We start from the raw sequence: 19,311 nt of genomic DNA, 5'->3' as shown, positions 1-19,311 counted from the left end.
ATGACCATATTCAGGTACATACGTGCTACTCCTGCCCCGCTCTGCTCCAGTCCCTTGTGTGCTACTGCTGTATCAACAGCTGTGAGTGGCAGCTGATGGTTTAGACCTTAAATGTCCCTCAGAGTCTCATGAGCTCCGAGGTTGGGGTCTGGAAGGTCATTGGATCATGGATGGACACGCACTACACGTCACCGCATTGATGCAATAAGGAGTTTTTACATAAATGTGCTGTTAGGAGGGGGAGCCTGCTGCAATGGGAATGTCCCTGGGACACAGCTTCTGAAGGTCCATTTGCCTCCAGGGCTTCTCCTTTCTGCCTCTCTCCTTCCTGACTCCCATGGATATCAGCACTTTCCTCCTCCACCAGGCCTTTCTGCCATATGGTGACTACCTCAGAGGTAACAGTGAATCCACTGAAAAGCATAATCATACTAAACTTCTCCCCTTGTAACCTGTGTCAGGTATTGTGCAAAATTGCCGAGAAAATCATATAAGCCATTGTCATGGAGACAGGTCACTGCTTTCCCTTAGATGCCTCCAAAGTCCCCCTGTTGATGACAATACCATGTATGCTTTCTACTCCACCTTTAGGATGTTTTTACATTTTTTCTCCTCAAATTAAAAGGCAAATGACCTGTTAATATTTCAGAATTTCAAAACCTCTCTTTCCTCATGAGACTGCAAGTTAGTACAGCTCCAGATGGGCTCACAGGGGGAAGCTCTCCCAGCCCTGTCACTTACCAGCCAAGCACCTGGGAAACTCCCAGCCCAGGGAGACAGCAGCTCTGCCTCTGTGAGGCGAGTCTGACCAGGCGTGTCTGTAGGGCTGCAGGAAGGTGTGCCCTGCATGGACAGCACCCAGCCCGGGGCCTGGCTTGAGCTGTGACCACGCTGAATGGCAGGTGGCTGTTGTTTCTAACAGGAATTGTTCCAGCCCCTATCACGCTGGGATGTTGCTCTTCCCGTCCTTGCTCTCCAAGACACAGCAGAGGATGTGCGGCTCTACAGGACATCAAAGTGCGAATCAATCAAAAGGGGAGATTTCATGATTAAATTCAGTAAATCCTGCAGCTTCGAGGACTTGTTACAAAAGCAGTGTGAGGAGTCTTCCCCAGGGGATGCAGCTCAGTCTCCCAGAATGCGAGTGAAGGACGAGCTCCTTTTCTCCCAGCTGACTTTCCAGTCTAAGCATTACTCTCATTCATTTCCTCCACCCGACACCTGGCCCCTGTTTAGAGCTGTGCCAATGATGCTAAAAGTCAGCACAGCAAGGGCGTTCAGACTAGAGTTTTCTGGCCACAATCTCAAAAAGAAAAAAATGATCATATTTCCCAGGAAATCCTCACAGATGATGAATATAAGTGTCCTAGTTCTTAAATTGTCTCCATAGGCACTGGGACAAGAGGTCAAGGCATGTCCCATATCCAACCCAAGTGGACATTCCTCCCTACTTCATCTGTGAACCAAACAGAACTGCTGTAGCATTTTTCCATTTTGAGGCCCAAGATCCCTCACCTGAGGGCATCACCATTACCACCACACAGTAAAGTCAGATTCCATAGAAGAAACTGCAGTTCCCCCAAGGCCCAAAATGCGCTGGCTCCACACCCTCCCAGGCTGCTCTATGCTGGGCCCCACCTGCCCACTTGTCTCTTACTTGTTCTTGTTCCTTCCATTCTGGTGGGCATCACTCTGCCTTCGTGCCATGGCTGCTGGCCCGGACTGCACAGTCCTCAGGGGAAGAGTATGTTCTGCTCAGCCTCTTTCACTCACGTAAAGCACAAACACAGGGAAGGAGGAGCACTTACCACAAAAAAAGGAGCACTTGCTCAGTGAAGGCTTGGCATGAGTGGGCCTTTGAAAAACTGAGGTTATTTATTGGAAAAACTCTTTCCAATAGTTTTAATGGCATAAGCACATATTAAGGACTATTTTTGTATTTTAAAGGGTAACACACTGAAAGGGTAAAGGAAGGGAAGAATGAAGTGTATTTAAAATTTCATTGTATTTTTTTTTTATGTGTTTGTTTTTGTTTTTCTTCTGGTACCAGGAATCGAACTGATGACCTTGTGCTTGCCAGGCAGGCGCTTTTGACGCTGAGCTAAATCCCCAGCCCCATTTTGTTTTGTTTTTTTTGCATTGTATTTTTTGACCTCATCTGTTTTACCCATTAATTCTTTCACATTTCCAGGAGCCTGTTGTCCAATGCCCCATGATCTTGTTCCAGGTCATAAAATGGGATGGAAGATTTTGCAATTTCTTTTATAGAACAGTAAAATTCATATAATGCATAAAGAGAAATGGTTGTGTGAGAAATTCCAATAAAATTTAGAACTTCACATTAATTAAATTGATGAAAAGGAACTATTAAAAATCAAAAATAATCTCCAAGTAACATGAGTAGAAAAGAAATGGAAAGACGGTTTATATCCATCTTTTCAATCCTCACTCTGCTTGGAGATTACTTAATAAAGTGACTGCTCTTTTCAAAGACAGAGTGAAGAGTCTGTTTCAGAACTCACCTGGAACTGGAGAACTGCTGCATATGGCACTGGTGGGGGAGTGGGACCTTGTCCTGCCTCAAGACATCAGCACCTGAGTGGCCCTGGGAGTTGGGCTGTCACTTCATCTCTCAAAATTTTCTTATAACACATGGCAAAGGCATTGATTTTGCTCAAAAGTTCCAAGGTTCCCATATTGCCATTTGGTCTGGATCCTTGAATTGCACAGGAACTTGTAGCAAGCAGGAACCCTCTTGGGCACCTGCCTATGCAAAGGTGACTGATACTGGACCAAGCCCTCAGGGATGAACTTCTTTGGCTTCCCATGGCTACAGTGCTCTCTCCCCCGGGATACACCCTGATCCTTCTCAGCATCTTTCAGGTGGCCTCCTCACTGGCACACTTGACCTGAATGAAGCTGCCACCCAGGACAGTGATGAAGATGAAGGTCTTGGACTTTCTCTGGTCATTGCCAACCGTCCCATCATAGATGAGGCCCAGGGCAGCCATAGACACATAGGAGCAGCTGGGAGAGGCCACTTCCTTCATCATTGCCGGAGTTTAGCTGAAGAACACAGGGAAGTGCTCCTGGTAATATTTGGTGATAGTCACCAGCATTTCTGCCATTGTGGTTGGCTCCTTCATTAGCATCTAAGACATTACTAGTCAAGGACATTGTGTCTGGGACCAGAGAGAGGAATGAATTCTTCCCTTGGTCTCTGTTGGAGCCTCATGGGCTGGTTTGATGGGGAGGAGGAATGGGAGAGGAGCCTCTGGACACTGAAGAGGACCTAGTGTCCCAGCAGCAGAAACCTCCTTTAAGGTGCCTAGGATCAGAAAGCAGGAGGAAGACGATGAGGACTGCATCCACAGCAGCTCTCACTCAGGCGGATTACAGGTCTGCTGTTTGGGTGGTGCTCTAGAGCCTCACAGACTCCTGTCCTCCTGGGGACCCTGTCCGCAGAGAACCTGATACAGGAACTAAGACCGCTCTTCAGGGTGGGGCTGGCACATAGAGGATGGGGATCCAGGGCAGACAGTAGGGTGAATGGTATTCAGCTCCACTGGGTCCCCTGCTGCTCTGCAGTACATGGGGCCCTTGGTACACACTGACGGCAGCACATTACACTGACTGCTGACACTGCCTGGCTCTTTTCTTCGACCTGAGGACACCGCCTGGAACACTTGGCCTCTGCAGCTCCCGTGAGAGACATGGAGGAGTCATCAGTGTGCAAGCACGGTCCTCGTCCCCCAATCCTCACAGCAGGCATGGGCTGGACTCCATGCGTCCCCCATGATTGTGAGGTGAATTGCCTTCTTTCTGCTCTCTCAGGACCCCCAACTTTCCTATGGCAGGGCCGAGATTGCAGCCCTCTGCTCGCTGAAAGCAATTGACGTCTTCCCTGTGAGGGGCTCACATCTGGCCACAGCTGCTGGGGCAACAGCAACAGGGATCCAAATTCAGTGGGTCCGTGTGCCCTAGGATAGTGACCCACGTGCTTGTTACCTTGATAAAGGGTAACCTGTGGAACTCTCACTGTGATGACCTGAGCCACCTTCTTTAAACCTCAGCCATATCACTCTGAGACACTCAAAGAAGAAGTGAGGGGAACCAGTCCCTCCGTGGCTTCTGGTCTGCCACAGGTGACAGAAGACAGGGGTTGAGGCTGTTGTCCTGTGTATTCAGATGAGCTGTTCCCTCTACCGACACCTGGATCCTTGGCGGGGCCTAGGACCTGTGCAGCCCCCAGGAGATGACAGTGCCGGCCAGGCTCTGGGAAGTTCTTTCTTACTGGGGTGTGGGGTCTCTTCCTGCCTTCAGGACTCATCAAAGTCTCTCACCTGGGCTCCTGGCAGACCCTGGCCTCCCTCTGCTGATGAAGTGGTTCCTCCTGCGACCGCATGATGTTCCTCACACCAAGGCATGGCCTCCATGAGTCCATAGAGATGAAAGTAAGATGGAGCATTTCTGCACGCCCCTGAATGTGCTTTCCCCAGGCCGACAGAAGGAGCAGGTTCCAGAGACCCTTCCTTGTCCAGAGCAGGTCCAGGTACATGGCTGCCATGCAGATGAATGTAGCCAGTCAAGGCTACCAACACTGTCCTTCCTGAGGCCACAGCAGCCTGACAGCAGGTGCAGGGTCCCCACGTGTTAGATCTGTGCCCTGAGCCCACACTCTTCAGAAGGAAATCTCCTATTCCGTGACACAAATGGGCAGGGGCAAAGCTGGAGTCTGTTTAACAGGGCTGTCAGCAAGGTCAAGGTCACCCTCGGCTCTTAGAGTGCAGTGTTCCCTCAACAGTCCTCCCTGTACATCCTCCCCTTCGGTCCTGGAAGGATCCCCACCCCTGTGGGCCTGAGTCCTCCTCCCTCAGATTCCAGGTCACAGTGCAGGACACCTCTCTCTTTGATAACATGGGTGAGCTGTGTCCCAGTGTGTTGTGGGTCCTGGGCCTGTCTCAGTTCTCGCCTTGGCTGAGGACAGAGTCTGGGCTGCTCCACTGCTGAGGCCGCACTCCTTCCACCAGGCCCTTCATGTCCCTTAGACCTGGATACAGAACCAGTGACGCCATGCCTGCTCACATTGCATGGGGCCTCCCTGGACTAGGAGCTCCTACGGGATACTCTGTGCTACAAAGTTTCTGACATTCTCAGAGCTCCACCTGTGGAAGTTGGGGGCCCTCACAAGTGTATGGCAAGGCTGACAGATGGGCAAAGAAGTCCTCTATGGGGCTTTCCTAGTGTGGCAGGGGACCTTCTAATTTCTAACTCTGGACCGTGACCTTGGTTCCTGGCAGTCTCAATCGCTATCTGTTTACCTGATTGTACCCCCACACAACAAGGTAGAATTGGATCTGGCTAGTTCAAAGAACCTCTCTCTGGGGTATGGCTAATTCACTCCCCCTGTAGTCTGTCACCTTGGACCCTAACTCAGTCCACCCACACTATTCCTCCCACCTGCAGTGCCTCCCTCAAAACAGTACCTAGGTTACTCTGACCAAGAGCAGCAACAGACAGAGAAACAGTATTGGTCAATGTGCCCGGGCCTCCTGGAGCCCATAGCGGGCATGGAACACAATTCCATTTGCTTACTAGCTAATATAAAAAACTATATATAGTGTATTTATATCCTGTGATAGTGCGAAACACAGTTGATTTAGAAGCATTTCCTTAGCTTATAAGATGTTGCTTACTTAATTTCTTATTATTCTACATATTAAATTTAATTTCTTCTCCAATCTTGAGTTCTGTATAAAAATCTTGTTATACTGAGCATAAATCTAAGGACACTGTTGAATAATTCCTTGATCCCAAAACTCTTCTGTGGAATATTCAGTCTTAGATGGCATATGAGTGAAGCCACTGTGAGAACCAGGTTCCTCAAATAGCTTCCTAAAGGAAAGATCCCACATAACATCTGGCACATAAATACCTGCCCATCTCTCCTAAGTTGTAAAACCCAAGCCAGAGACTACACCCACTGGGAAGCAGGCCCCACAGATTGTGATCAAGACTTGCATACCCATTTTAACTCAGATTTCACTGAAGTGTTGACAGGATGAAGCCAGTGATTCTATGAACAACCAGACAAAACTAATGGAAACAAAGGGGACAGCTGGAAGAAGAGGAGGTGAGATAGGATTCCATGTGCGTAGCCAATAGGTGAGTTGACATCATGGGGCAGAGAAGGATTTGAAGGTGGGAAGTGGAATGATCACATCCCCCATAGACTTAGATGCAGCCAGGTTAGCGTGGAGGGATTGCAGGTAAGCCACACACAATACAGGTTATGGTGGTAAAGGGAGAACGTGGAATGTACCGCTGAATCCTGTGTCCCTGGAAAAGTGTAGGAGGAAGAGACTTCTTGTCACGTCATCCACAAACACAGGACTTCGGAAGATGAGCAGCATTGGTAGGTGACTTTGAACCTACCATTTGGTAGATTGGTAGGTCTATTTAGGAATGCTAAAAAAGTCCCTGTTCTTTCAACTCCATCACCTTTGCCTTCTTAGCAGATTCCACCTCCCTGTGGGCCAGATTAGTTTCTGTTCTGTGATGCATTACACCCTTGCCTCCAAGAGATAGATGGGCTGGGGTGTGGCTGGATGACCCAACAAAACCCGGGGAGTGGCCACTCATTTTCCTGGGAGGAGAGGGTAGAGAGCTCAGCAGGCCCCTGTTAGACATAGGGAGGATCATGCACTTGAGGGATGGAAAGAAAATCACTAGTAACTGAAATGGAGGTTGACCTACCCAGCCCAAGAACTCAAGGGAGGAAGACAAAGGTCTTGTCTTCACACCTGGCACAAACACAAGGTGTGTGTAGACTCACACAAGCATTTTCTCCTCCATCCCTTTATCCTCCTCTTCAGGCCTCTTCCCTAGTCTCAGACCACTGTCTTTATTTGAAGCTCCTTCCCCCATTCCTTCTCCGTTTCCCCCCAGCCAGTGCCTTCTGAGATCAATGTCTCTCCAGATGCCCAGCAGAATAAGGAAGTTCTAAAGCACATTACATGTGATCTAAGGAAAAGAGTCCCCTCCAGAGCACCCACCACTTCCATCAAACCTAAGGAGAGGAGACCCCCAACAAGCTTCCAGCATTTCTATCACCTGAAGGAGAAATACAATCAAGAGGACACAGACTAGAAGCAGCTGAGTGCAGGGAACTCCACTGCCTGAAGTGAAGACATGGACATTGTGAGTGTTGCCAGGGACCTTAAAACTACCCCTGATTCTGCAGAGGTCAGGGCCCTGGGAAGCGGTCAACCTTACAGACAGTGAATCTTATCCCAACCGTTACATAATTGTGATGGTTATAAAATCAACAACAGGAGATGTCTGTGTGCCTCTTCTTATATGTTGGGACGGGGAGGATGGATAGAGGTGTGTGTATGTGTGTGTAAAGGAATACAGAAAGAAAGGTACTGTGGGGTTGTAGCTACCAGTGATAAGTCCTCGGGGAGCCAGATGTGGCAGATAAACCCTGACTCAGGCCAGATTACTGATAACAAACTTATTCATTAAATTTTGTACCTTAAGTAACAAGAGGATGCTGTTTCTCTGTGCATGTAGAGTGCCTGCTACCAGGTTAGAAAGAGATAGCGTATATAGGGTGGGAGAGACCTTCCTAGGAAAAGCACAAACTCTAATTCCTCCCCACCCACCTCGTAGTGGTATTCCTTAGATTCAGCCTAGGGTGTAAGTCACTCAGGGCTTTCAGGAAAACAAAAAAGTTCTTCCTACAGGTCCCCGGCACTCCTGTGAAGCACTAAAATGATCACAGTGAATCTCACAGATCCAGCACTGCTCTGGCTACGTTCTCGGAATGGAGTAGTCCAGTAGGGACAGGGCAGTGGGAGTGATTCATCCTCTGGGTTTGCAGTAAAGGGGAGCACTGCTTGTAAACATGTGTTGTAGCTCTTTGTTTTAGACAATTTTAAATTTAAACTTAGCTATAAGAAACCAAGTAGGTCCTGTGCAACTTTGATCCCCACCTGCAATGGGAAAATATTAAAATATCACTATTGACCAATTTCTCAGATGGATATTGACATCCTTGCTGCCAAGATGTCTAACACCTCCATCAACACAGTTATCTCTCCTGCTTCCCTTGTGGAGACACATCACTTCCTTCACACACACATCACTTCCTCCTCACCCCTGGAAACCACCACTCTCTTATTCATGTATATAATTGATCCTTTCAGTGATATAATCACATGGTTTCACAAAGATATGTAAGATTTTGTATTGCTTTTTTGTAATTTGACGTAATTGTCTGGAGATTTGCCAAGCTCTATGTGTATATGAAGAGTCCACTCCATTTTTAGTGCTGAGCAGTAATCCAAGGGATGGATGTTCCAAGGATATTGTTTCTTTTTTTACCATTATTCCACCTAAGAACATCTAGGTTGTTTGCTTCCAGTGCCTCACTCTTACCAATGAAGCTGCTCCAAACACACTCAGACTGATTTAAGGTGAACGTAATTGTTGGTTCTCTGGGAAAAATGCACATGGGCCCATTTTCTGCATTGTATGATCATTGTGTGATTTATCTTTTTAAATAGGAAGCATTACCATTAGAAAAACTTGAGAACTGTAGAAAATTGAGCAGACAGTATACACTTCCTCTATATTCCCATGTCCTTTCAAAAAGTTTCCTGCATATTTAATTTCCTGAGTGACTCTGTTTTAGTTTATACCATTTATGATTACTTCCAATATCATCCAGTTAAAGTAGGTAGCATATATCAGTGCTGAGTCGGTATTTTTAACCAACATACACTGTTTAGATTAAGATTCACACTTTGTATTATGTGCTGGTTCTATGGGTTTTGACAAGTGAAAAACATTGTGTATTCACCACTACAACAACACACAGAATCATTACAGTGCCTTACCATCCCTCATGCTTGACTTATGGATCCTCTCTTGCTGTTGCCAAAGCCATCCACTGGTCTTTTTCTTCTCTGCAGTTTTCCCTTTTCATGATAATACATATTTGAAATCACATAGTGCATAGGCCCCTCAGACTCATGTTTCCACTTAAGTTACATGCAGTCCTTCCAACACTTGATAACTCTTTTCCTATTACTGATATCATTTCACAGTATGGAAGAACCACAAATTGTGATTACATTCATTTATTAAAGACTGCTTGGTGGCATCCAGGTTGTGGCAATTATGATAAGGGCGTTTCAACTAAAAGAACAGACTTGCTAGCAAAGAGTGACAGAGTTTTGCAAAAATCATGCCTCGCTCTAGTTCATGTGGCATCAGAGATGAACAGGAAATGAGGATTGTGGGCAGCAGGTCACTGGGGTGAGGTCTGTGAATTTCGAGGGCAGCTGTAAGGTATGAGAGTGCTTTCTGTGCTGAGGCACCAAAGTCATGGATCTAGTACTGAATGCACCCTGTGATGGCTGGATCTCATACTGTTTATTGCTGGATAAGTGTATTAATTTATCAAAACCAATACTTCTCCCCAGAGAAACAATGAGTGTCTTAGTGAGCTTTATGCTCTAGCTTCCAACACAGCCGTTATTTTTCAGTGCTAGGAAGGGACAGATCAAACCCTGGACCTCGTATTTGCGACACCCACTCTGTAGGACTCAGCTACACTCCCCAGCCCTCACCCGTGGTCTTGTGATCCTTATGGCTTGGTTCTGCCAGGCACAGGCAGGAGTTACAATCCTTTCACGGTAAATGACCCTCTTCATAAGAAGGCTGCGATGCTCTTACATACTAGGAAGACAGAAGTGTCCTGATGATCTCCTTGTATAGGTCTTGAGGATCCGCTGCCTGGTTTCTATGGTAACTAACTGTCTTTATAGCCTGGAAAGGGCCTGGAGACCAGGTGCTCAGAACCCTGAGGGCAAAAGGTCTGTGTTACACCCTTGATTGAGGTACTGCTGCTGGCAATGCCTAATGAAGCTATAAAAGTTACATTTTTCTTTTCTACATAAGCAACTATTCCAGACTTCTTTCTGTTGAGTTTATACTGAATACCCTTCCTCTCTTCAGGCCCCAGAAGTGATAGAATATGCAGATGCCATCAGCCCCAGGGGCCTGGAGCCTGGTTTAGAGCAGGATGAGCTGAGGCCTCCTGGAAGTGATAAGGCAGGGGTGGAGGGCCGCATTGTCTCTGTGGTTCCCCTCTATCTGATATTATGAAAGGTCCTTACCCACTTGGACAAGGTGAGATGCTGTCTGAGGCACTTGGACTCTTCCAACTCCTTGGAGCTAGCTTTAGATATTTCTTTTTCCTTTTTGCCAAAACATACAGCCCATCCTTTCTCATGAGAACTGCTTTAGAAAAGGATCAACCGGATTCCTTGAGGAGTAGTCCTCCAAGGATGTGGATGTTTCTGCTATGAAACAAGCACTTTGATCTATTTCATAGATGTGTCTATTTAAATCAAGGGTCATATCGCAGTGACTGGCTATGGAGTACCTTTTCTCAGCTCAGCTTATAAAGCGAATCTGGAATAACTGGTGTCTCATGGAATGAATAATTTGCTCATTGTGTATGTCTATTTGGTGTGCACCATACCTCCTCCAGAACCATGAAAGAGGAACTTCAGTAAGAACATAATTCTTACCACGCATCCTCAGGTGGAGGTCTTTTAATGTTACCATCACCACCAGCTTGGGCCACAGAGAGCATAATGCTCCAAGCTGGGCAGGCCGAGGCCAGGTCCAGGACAGGGCTGGTCAATGGAGCCAAGCAACAGGAGGAGGAACCCTCCAGTTGGTACAGGGATTTGGGTGAGTTAGGCCACACCTGCCCTTCACATTGGGGAGGACATCACAACTGTCATGGCATTCACAGGTGTGCTCAGGAGCCTGAGGGGAGGGGGAGGCACAAAGGAAACTCTGCAGTCAGCACCTGTGAGGCTGCTCCTGCCCAGGACATTCAAGGTAAGACTCAGCTTATTCCTATCAATGGGAGAGACATACATGCATGAAGCTGTTAAGGTGCAAACAGAAATGTCTGTGTGGTGTGTGGCCACGGCATGACTATCATTCCAGGGCTCATTCAATATCTCTTGCAGATATGATAATATGGAATAAGTAGTGCTCTCCAAGTATTTCAGAGGAATAGGATAATCTAGTGACTCTGCGTAAGGGCAATTGGACTGTATTGCTCCCCCATCTTATAAAAGAGGGAAAGATAAGGTGTGTGTTAGTGAGAATTTGCAGTGTCACTCTTAAGCGGCAAATTGAAAGTGCATGACCAAAAGCAACAAGGATGATCTGTTAAAATAAAATTCTCTTCCTCTCTGGGAGGAGGTTTTCAGATAGTGAGACAGGCTTGAAGTTCTTCAGCTTTTGCACATGCCCAGCTGCTATGACAGATGCTTCAGATGCAGAATCAATGGTATTTTCACAGTATTCTAAAAATGTTAGCAGTAGGGGTCTACTTCATCACTTGTCAGCATTCATCTGTTCTTCCTGTCTCAATAACCTCAGTCTTAGCAGGCTGAAGTTTTTCTCCGCCCTTGGATTCACAGTTAGTCTGGTAACCTGTGAGCTGTTTCTACAGCCCATATAACTGTCCTTGTCTGAACATCAGGACTAGTGCCATTAGGCATATTGAAAATAAGTTCTTCCCTGTGGTGAGAGACACACATGAGAGACTGGAGAGGAAAAGTGTTTTTGTTTTTATTTTGAGATTGACAAAGCACTTACCACCTACTGAGAGGACTTCAGGTTTTGGAGGAATACAGCTGCAGCAGATGTTTTTCTTTCTTCTAACTGTGGTGAGCAAGGTCCTGCCTCACCTACATCACCTCTGGGAACTTTGGGGTTTTTTTTTGTTGTTGTTGCTGTTGTTTTCCGGTACTGGGAATCGAACTCACGACCTTGCGCTTGCCAGGCAGGGGCTGTGCCGCTGAGCTAAATCCCCAGCCGCATTTTGGTTTTCTTTTGTGGTTCCGGGGATCAAACTCATGACCTTGCAACTTGCCAGGAGGGCGCTTATGCCACTGAGCTATATCCCCAGCCCCAACGTTGGGTTTTGACACCTGTATAACTTGTGCACCTACATGACTTTTATAGGGAACTTTTCTTGAAACTCTTTCCATTGCAATCCTTCTAAATTGTCAGGATGGTCCCAAAAACTATCCTAATGTATATATGAAGACAAGGAGTATAGTATGCTTCAGGACAACATGATTATCATTTATTGGGAAAGTTTGAGAGTATATTTTTTGCATCTCTGGCACAAAACCCATCGACTAAATATCACAGTTTGAAGTTAACTTTTATGTCAAAAAGGCTGTTACCATTGGAGCATTTCCAGGATGAGCACAGGGACAGGCAGGGCCATCTACATGATGTGTTTGAGGACAGGTGATGCTGCGCAGTTCCCCTGAGATTAGGATTCACCCACTGCCTACTGTATTTCACATTCTGAATGCAGGCCAGGTTTCAATGCTTGGACATAGGGATGTTCTCCACTTTAAGAGGTATTTTTTATTACTCTAATTATAGAAATAAATTCAGAATCGGAGCTGGATTCAAGGTGGGAGAGCACAAGGTGGCACTAGATGACGTCACACTAAGAGTCTCATGCTGGCCTTGTCATTTACCAAACAGACATCCTGAGAAGATCCAGAGCCCAGTAGGACACAAGTTCTTCATCTATAAAATGAGCTTGACATATATTTTTGGTTGTAGGACCTGTGGAATGTAAAAAGCATACCGAATCACCTAACAGAATTTCTGACATACCATATATTGAATGATAAACAGCTGCTTCCAGTATGTCTTGTCCCTGGATGCTATGACCCTTTTCCTATAAAATGTGTGTGTGTTTCCCAGGGAAGCTGTAGGTTAATAGGAAAATGAAAAGAAAATCAGGCAAAAAAGCTACTCAATAAACATTCTACCAATGTGTTCTCTCTAACTGGTTGTATTACTTGATTTGATGTTGCAGAGAATTTCCTTACTGGGAACAATTAACTCAATACTCTAGGACCTTGGGTGGAGAACTATATCCTTCTCCCTGCCAGCTTTCTTCCAGTGACAAAACTAATTCCAATCATATTACCTTCACCAAAACTCTAGCCTTGGGGCTCACAGGCCTCTATGACAATGAGGTCTAAAAGCCTGGCTATTCTAGTGACAAGTCCAGCTCAAAACAGATGCAGGTCCATGGATCTTCAAGGCAAATTACATGCCGTAACAACAACAGCTTAAACTTCGTTCACAAATAAACATGTGAAAACTGATCCAGACGAAGTCGTGCTATAAGAGGGGAGGAAGACTCTCATGAACTTGGAGAAGGCTCTCTGGGAAGAGAAGCTCTTGGTCAGGCAGTGCTGGGATCACTCGTGGAAGAGGCCCTCACCACTGACCAAATTACGACACCCTCCCTGGAAGACGGTTCAGGAAAGGGGACTCATGAGGAGAAGTTGTCCATAGGAGAACCAGTCAACTGGGCACTTAAAGACCCTGGAAAGTGGACACTCCCAGCACATAACAGAACCAGGGACTTTAGGGCCCCACTTCACCTCAGAGTCACCCTTATCTCTCAGGAAACCCTTGCAGAGTCTGGAGACAAATCCCCTGGTTCCCTCCCTGTCTAGGACCACACTTCTCATAAAGAGATTCCTTTCAGCTTCACCCACCACCAAAAAGCACTGCTCAGAACAGTCTTCCATTCTCTGAGGCTTCTACCTCAGGCCCAGGACACCTCATCTGAGGGCCTGACCCTGCTCACTTTTCAGACACATTAAAATCAACTCATGCACAATGAAATGTGGTTCCACCAAGACACAAACTCCCATGGCTCAGCACTCAACCAGGGCTGCTTTCTGCTAGACTCCAGCCTCTAAGTGATTTTTCATGGTCCTCAGTTCCTCTAGGTAATCCCTCTATATCCCGACATTGGTGGTTCTCCTGGATTCCATCATCCTATGGGGTAGGTTTGATCCTACACAGTCTATGTACTCATTTCCACCACAGACACTGGGCCTTCCAAAGAGCACACGTGCAGTGGAGCTTTGGGGCCAGTGTGCCTGGTGGAGGAAGGGTTTCTTCATTCACAGTAACTTTCTCCCATATAAATGAAGAATCGAAACACATTCAGGTTTACACACATTTTAATAGTATAGGAAAACAGGTAAAAAGACATTAGAAATCAAAGATTTTTATCCTTATATCTTTTTCTGTACTCTATTTAACTTGTTGTAAACTTCTTACACATTGCCAAGGAAAATCCTGTTCTAATACTATGGTTTCTTCTTCAAAATAAAATGAAAGCTTTCCAAGTTGGCTTGACAAAAGAGCAAATATTCTTACATTTCTAAAGGAACAACAAAATTCCTGTGTGATCAATACCACACAAAACCACATTCACATCAGAAATGACAATCAATCTTCAAAATCACAAAAGTAAAAATAGACATGCGATCAGTACCATCATTCAAATAGCATGGGCAAGCTATGCAGAACTTGCAGAAAAGGAGCAAGACTTCAAATGTCATCAGGAACACACAAGTCCATTTCCAAGTCACCCAAATAGTACAGACATAGAGATGATATGCACGGCATTTTACTTCTCACCTGGCTCTCGAGTACCTAGAAAAGTGTGATATCCAGCAACACTAACTGAAGGATGGGACTCATTTCACATGGTGTGGGAACTAAGACAGTGATGTGATGAGGAGCACTCCCTGTCTCTGGCTGGCACCTTGCCCCTTCACTGGCCCATAGCACATGAATGGGCAGCCTCTTGCTCCTCTCTCAAAGCCTCGGCATAGAGATGTGTGTAGGACCTGGGATCACGCATGCTCACCTTGGCCAAATGCTCTAGGACTTTCATCTTGGTGGTTTCAGCATGGGTCCTTGGACCCCACAGGAACTCGTACTTAGCAGGATTGCTATGGGGCACCTGCCTATACTCCAGGTACTGTAACTGTACCAAATCCTTTGTGATGAATTCCCAGGGCTCGCCAATAACAAAGTGCCCCTTCTGTGGTAACATTTCCCTTGTTCTAAGGACTTCCCTTAAATCTTCCTCACTGACATGGTTACCCTTCAAGAAAATGACTGTGAGGATGACTATCAGGAGGTTGACTTTGGAAAAGCTCTGGTAATTGTCACCCAGTATCCCCTTATAAGAGAGGCCCAAGACGGGCAAAAGGACGTATATTTGGCCAGGGGGATCCAGTTCTTGTACATCAATGCCAAAGGCCAGACACAAACACTCACAGGCTTCCTTGAATAACAGAGGGAAGTGCCCGTGGTAACGGGGGTCCACACTGTGCAGCATTTCTTCCTTGGTGACAGGTTCCTCCTCTTGATACTTCAGGAGCAGGACTGGCAACAGTTTAGCTATCTTGTTCTCTTGGTACAGACGGCACAGGAACAGCAGAGCTAGCAAATCCGGGGAGGTACATAGATTCTCCTCTTCTTGCCTACTGCAGTGCTCACTGGATCGGTTGCTCTGACTGGAGGCCATGACTGCGGGGGAGAGGAGACACCCTAAGGATTCTGGGGAGATCTTGGTGTCCTAGCCCAACCCACTTCACTTGATGTAGCAGGGATTTGGGTACTGGAGGAGGAGGAGCCAGAGGAAGCAGTGGGCCCTTTTTCCCCTCTGACAGCCTTCCACAGCTGCACTCCTACCAGGCCCCGTGCCCCTCTTTGGACAAGGTGGCCTCACCTGAGCTGGCTGAGCTGTGTCTTCTGACCAGGAAGATGTGCTGAGGATCCGTGGGGACAGCAAGCACTTGGTGATGAGGATTCAGATACCTGGAGGAGAGAGGGACACTGTGAGTGTTCTCATCCAACAAAAGTACCCTTGTGAGCTCCCAGAAAGGCCCATTATTGGTTTTCTCTTTGTGTGGTGTTCTCAGAGTTCTGACTATGGGCACTGTCTCCGAGAACTGGGACAAGAAGTGAGATTGCTCAGCCTGCAGCTTGACCTCAGAGAAGGCTTTAGGTCAAGCAGCAGGGATTGTGCAGCTTGGGCAAAAGGATTCCCCTCTGTCCTTGGGCGGGTGGAGCCACAGGTGCACACTCGGTGCATGCCCCTTACCTTGACTCCGGGCCTCCTCTGCTGTGTGATCTGTGGACACTGCCTCAGATCAAGACTTCCCGCTCCTGTTTCTTGGAGCTCCTGTAAGAGACATGGGGGACAGCTCAGGCTGCAGACCTCAGCAGAGTCCCTGTCTCCCAATCCTCAAAAGAAGGGGTGGGCTGGGCCTTGTGAGGTTCCTGCTCTTCTGAGTGAATGGTCCCCTTTGTGCTCACTAAAAGTCCTCAACTATTGTGAGCAGGGCCTTTACTTGCTTGAGGCAAACGCTTACAAACAAAAGTGTCTCCCTGCCTCATAGGGTATAAAAGACAAAACAGGTGAAACCCACAGGGCAACAGCTGCCTGGAGCAACATCTGGAGGAAGAGAGATTACTTCAGGTTCATTTGGTCCAGGAAAGGGAACCTACTCCATCCTGATGTTAATAAAGTCTGGGGTTCTCCCAGGGATGACCTGAGGCTACCTTCATTAAACTTCATCCATATGTATGTGAGACCCTTAAAATCAAGGTCAGGGATGAGCCAGTAAATGTGTGTTTCCCAGATGTGACTACAGGTGAAAGAAAGAACAGGTTGAGGCTAGGGTAATGTGTGTCCAGGTGAGTGGGTTCCCTCTCCCTCACGTAGCCCCTTGATACACCCCGAGATCCTACTTCTGTTGCCTGGATTTCAGCCTCTTAGTACCAAGGCCTCAATCTCTCTGAGACCCATAGTTCAGAATTAAGCAAAAGCCTCACAGTGAAAGCCCTTCTGAGGCTTCCCAGAATGACCGAGGACTCAGGGAAGATGTCGGCGGAGCATTCGCCATCCGTACTCTGGACAAGGCGGGCTCAGTCTTCATTTAGGGACCTCACCTGACCTTTGGCAGATCCTGGGACCTTTGAGTTTCCTGACCAGACGGGTTTCCCTGTGCCAACTGGCAGACATCACCTCAGAACAAGTCCTTCACCTCCCAGAAATCTCCAGGGTTCTCAAAAGAAGTAAGCAGGTGTCCATCATGTCACCCCCTTCTGAGGACTTTGATGCTGACAGCAGGACCTGTGCCCATCTCTCCTGTGATTCAGGACCCCTGTTATGGTTTAATCTAGATTTCACCCTAAAGGCCCATGGAGTCATAGGCAGCACCTTTGGAAGCTGAATGCCCATGGGAGCTCACAGCTGACCTGCTCTTAGAAGGTGGGGCCTTTTAGGATGAGCAGGCTCACTGCGTGTGATAGTGCAGGCTGTATCTTCCTTCCTGGAGCACCCCTTCACTATCTGCTCCCTGTAAGTCTTGGGGTATATAGCTTTCCTGCCACCAGGCCCTTCGCCTCTGTTCTTCTGTCTTGGAGCCGGCTGACTGTGGACTGAAAGCTCTATAAATTATGAGCCCCAGTCAACTTTTCCTCCACTGAGTTGCAGATGTCAACTATGTGTCTCAGCAATGAAGTCACAAGTGAAAGGACCCCTCTGTGCACCTGTAGTTTTCTCCTTCTTCCTGTTGGCCATACCTGCTCCTATCTCTGTATGACTCCCCACCTTCCTGCCTGAGTTAGAAGAGAGCATGCCACTTAGGACCTCTGAAGGCTGACCCAGGGAACAAGCAGGCTCTGTGGATGTGCCATTTCTGGAGAACAGGTACCCTCAGTCTTAAGGAAGAAGCCACAGCTTGGTTCTGTAGGCTCCTGGAGTTCTCTATTAAATATTTCTCCCTCTGCTGAGTTGCAGTTACCCTTTGGGCCAAGGTTATCATTTCCTTTGGTCCTCCAACTACAACCACTTAGCCGAATTAAAAGGAATGGCTGTGCAACCCCACTTCACCAGGAACTCCAGGCTGATACCAGGCAAAAGGAGGCTCTGCGGGGTCCCTTCTTTTAACCCATGTGGGTTACCTAATATACTTCCAGTGCTGCAAAACAGCAGAGTGGTGAGCAATAGTAATTTAGCTTTTGCAAGATTAGAATTTGGAGTATGGAAAATATTATCTTGGGGACAAAATAAAAAAAATAAAGTAAAAACAGAGAAGTGAATCCCTGGAAACCTAGAAGGAAATGGCAGGAAAAGAAAAAATTATAAAGAAATGAAAAGACAGCCTGAATGCAGAAAAGGAAACAAATTAGTTCTCTATTGTCCTGTCTCATGGGAAAGGGATGAAATCTGAATACATAACATGAAACCTAAGAACTCCAGGAAGTCCCAAGCGGGAAAGCTGGTTCAGTGGAGCAGCAGGTACTCTGATCTGCAGGGACGGTGTGGAGTCTGTTGTCACAGGGTCTTTGCAGAGGAAGCAGTGGGCAGTGACCCTTTTGCAGATGCCAGCCATATCCTGGCAGAGTGAATGTGTTTGGGTGGCATTCCAGTAAAGAGTTTAATATTTAAAACGGGGACTGAGAACAGCCATGGGACAGCTTTACTTCAGAGTTCTCAGGATTACTCCACCACAGTGACTGGGTGAAAAACAGTCTCAGGAAAGCTCCCTGGACAGGGAAGGAGCTGGAAAGAGGACATCATGAAAGGTTTGAGCTCAGCTGGGAAGGGCACAGGATCTGCCCCTTTGGTCAGAGGCCAAAGCCAGACTGAATTGCCTTGGACTTTAAAATCCTGGTTTGGTTATTGGTGTCGTTACTGTTTTCTCTGCCTCCAGCACAGATCTCAGGTCTGGCTGCCCTTCTTATCTACCAGTGTGAGCAGGGACACCTCTTGTCTTGGACACATTTATAACCTGGGAAGGCAGAGGGCATCTGAGAAAATGAAGCTCTTTATTTAATATCAGGAAGAATTTTTTCTTATATTTTTCTCACATCATTTTTCTTTTTCTACTCCTTTCTTGTTAAGCTTCACTTATTTTTATTCTCTATATAATTTATTTTCTCCTTTTTTCTGTTATCATCAATTTCTCATCACTTTTTTCTGTTATATTTAGCTAGTTCTATAAACGTCTTTCTAGTCCTTGGTAAGATACTTTGTCCCAGTTCTCTGTCCTCCTTCTCATATCATATAGTTTGGGCTTTCATATTTCTCTTCTTGCATTCTCCCTTTCACAAATCTCTATATCTTCAGCAGTATAAACAGGAAGTTTTATTAAACTTTATATGGTTGGTTAAGACTATAGAATGACTGGTGAACTTTTTCTACAATTACTAGGGCTATAAATATTGTATTTAATACTTATTAGTTGCATGTTAATATTTGGGTTGATTCATGTTTATACTGCTATCATGGATTTCTACTCTATATAGTTAATCATGGAACATTATTGCTTCTATATCTATTTTAATAACCAA

General features: G+C 46.5%; 1 protein-coding gene across 1 annotated transcript; it reads right to left on the bottom strand.

The window, feature by feature from the left end:
- Positions 1–14,710: 14,710 nt before the first annotated feature.
- LOC102024476 (melanoma-associated antigen 10-like) lies at positions 14,711–15,472 on the bottom strand. The gene has a single exon (XM_005406485.1). The coding sequence runs from the start codon at positions 15,470–15,472 to the stop codon at positions 14,711–14,713; it is 762 nt and encodes a 253-aa protein (XP_005406542.1).
- Positions 15,473–19,311: the final 3,839 nt, after the last annotated feature.

This window comes from Chinchilla lanigera, unplaced genomic scaffold (genome assembly GCF_000276665.1).
Source record: "Chinchilla lanigera isolate Chin_1 unplaced genomic scaffold, ChiLan1.0 scaffold00097, whole genome shotgun sequence".
NCBI lineage: Eukaryota > Metazoa > Chordata > Mammalia > Rodentia > Chinchillidae > Chinchilla > Chinchilla lanigera.
The sequence above is the reverse complement of the archived record's forward strand: the minus strand, read 5'-3'. Positions and strand labels throughout refer to the sequence as shown.

What these genes read in the sequence shown, in the direction of transcription:
- LOC102024476 (XM_005406485.1), bottom strand. Translation starts at nt 15,472, where the DNA reads ATGGCCTCCAGTCAGAGCAACCGATCCAGTGAGCACTGCAGTAGGCAA.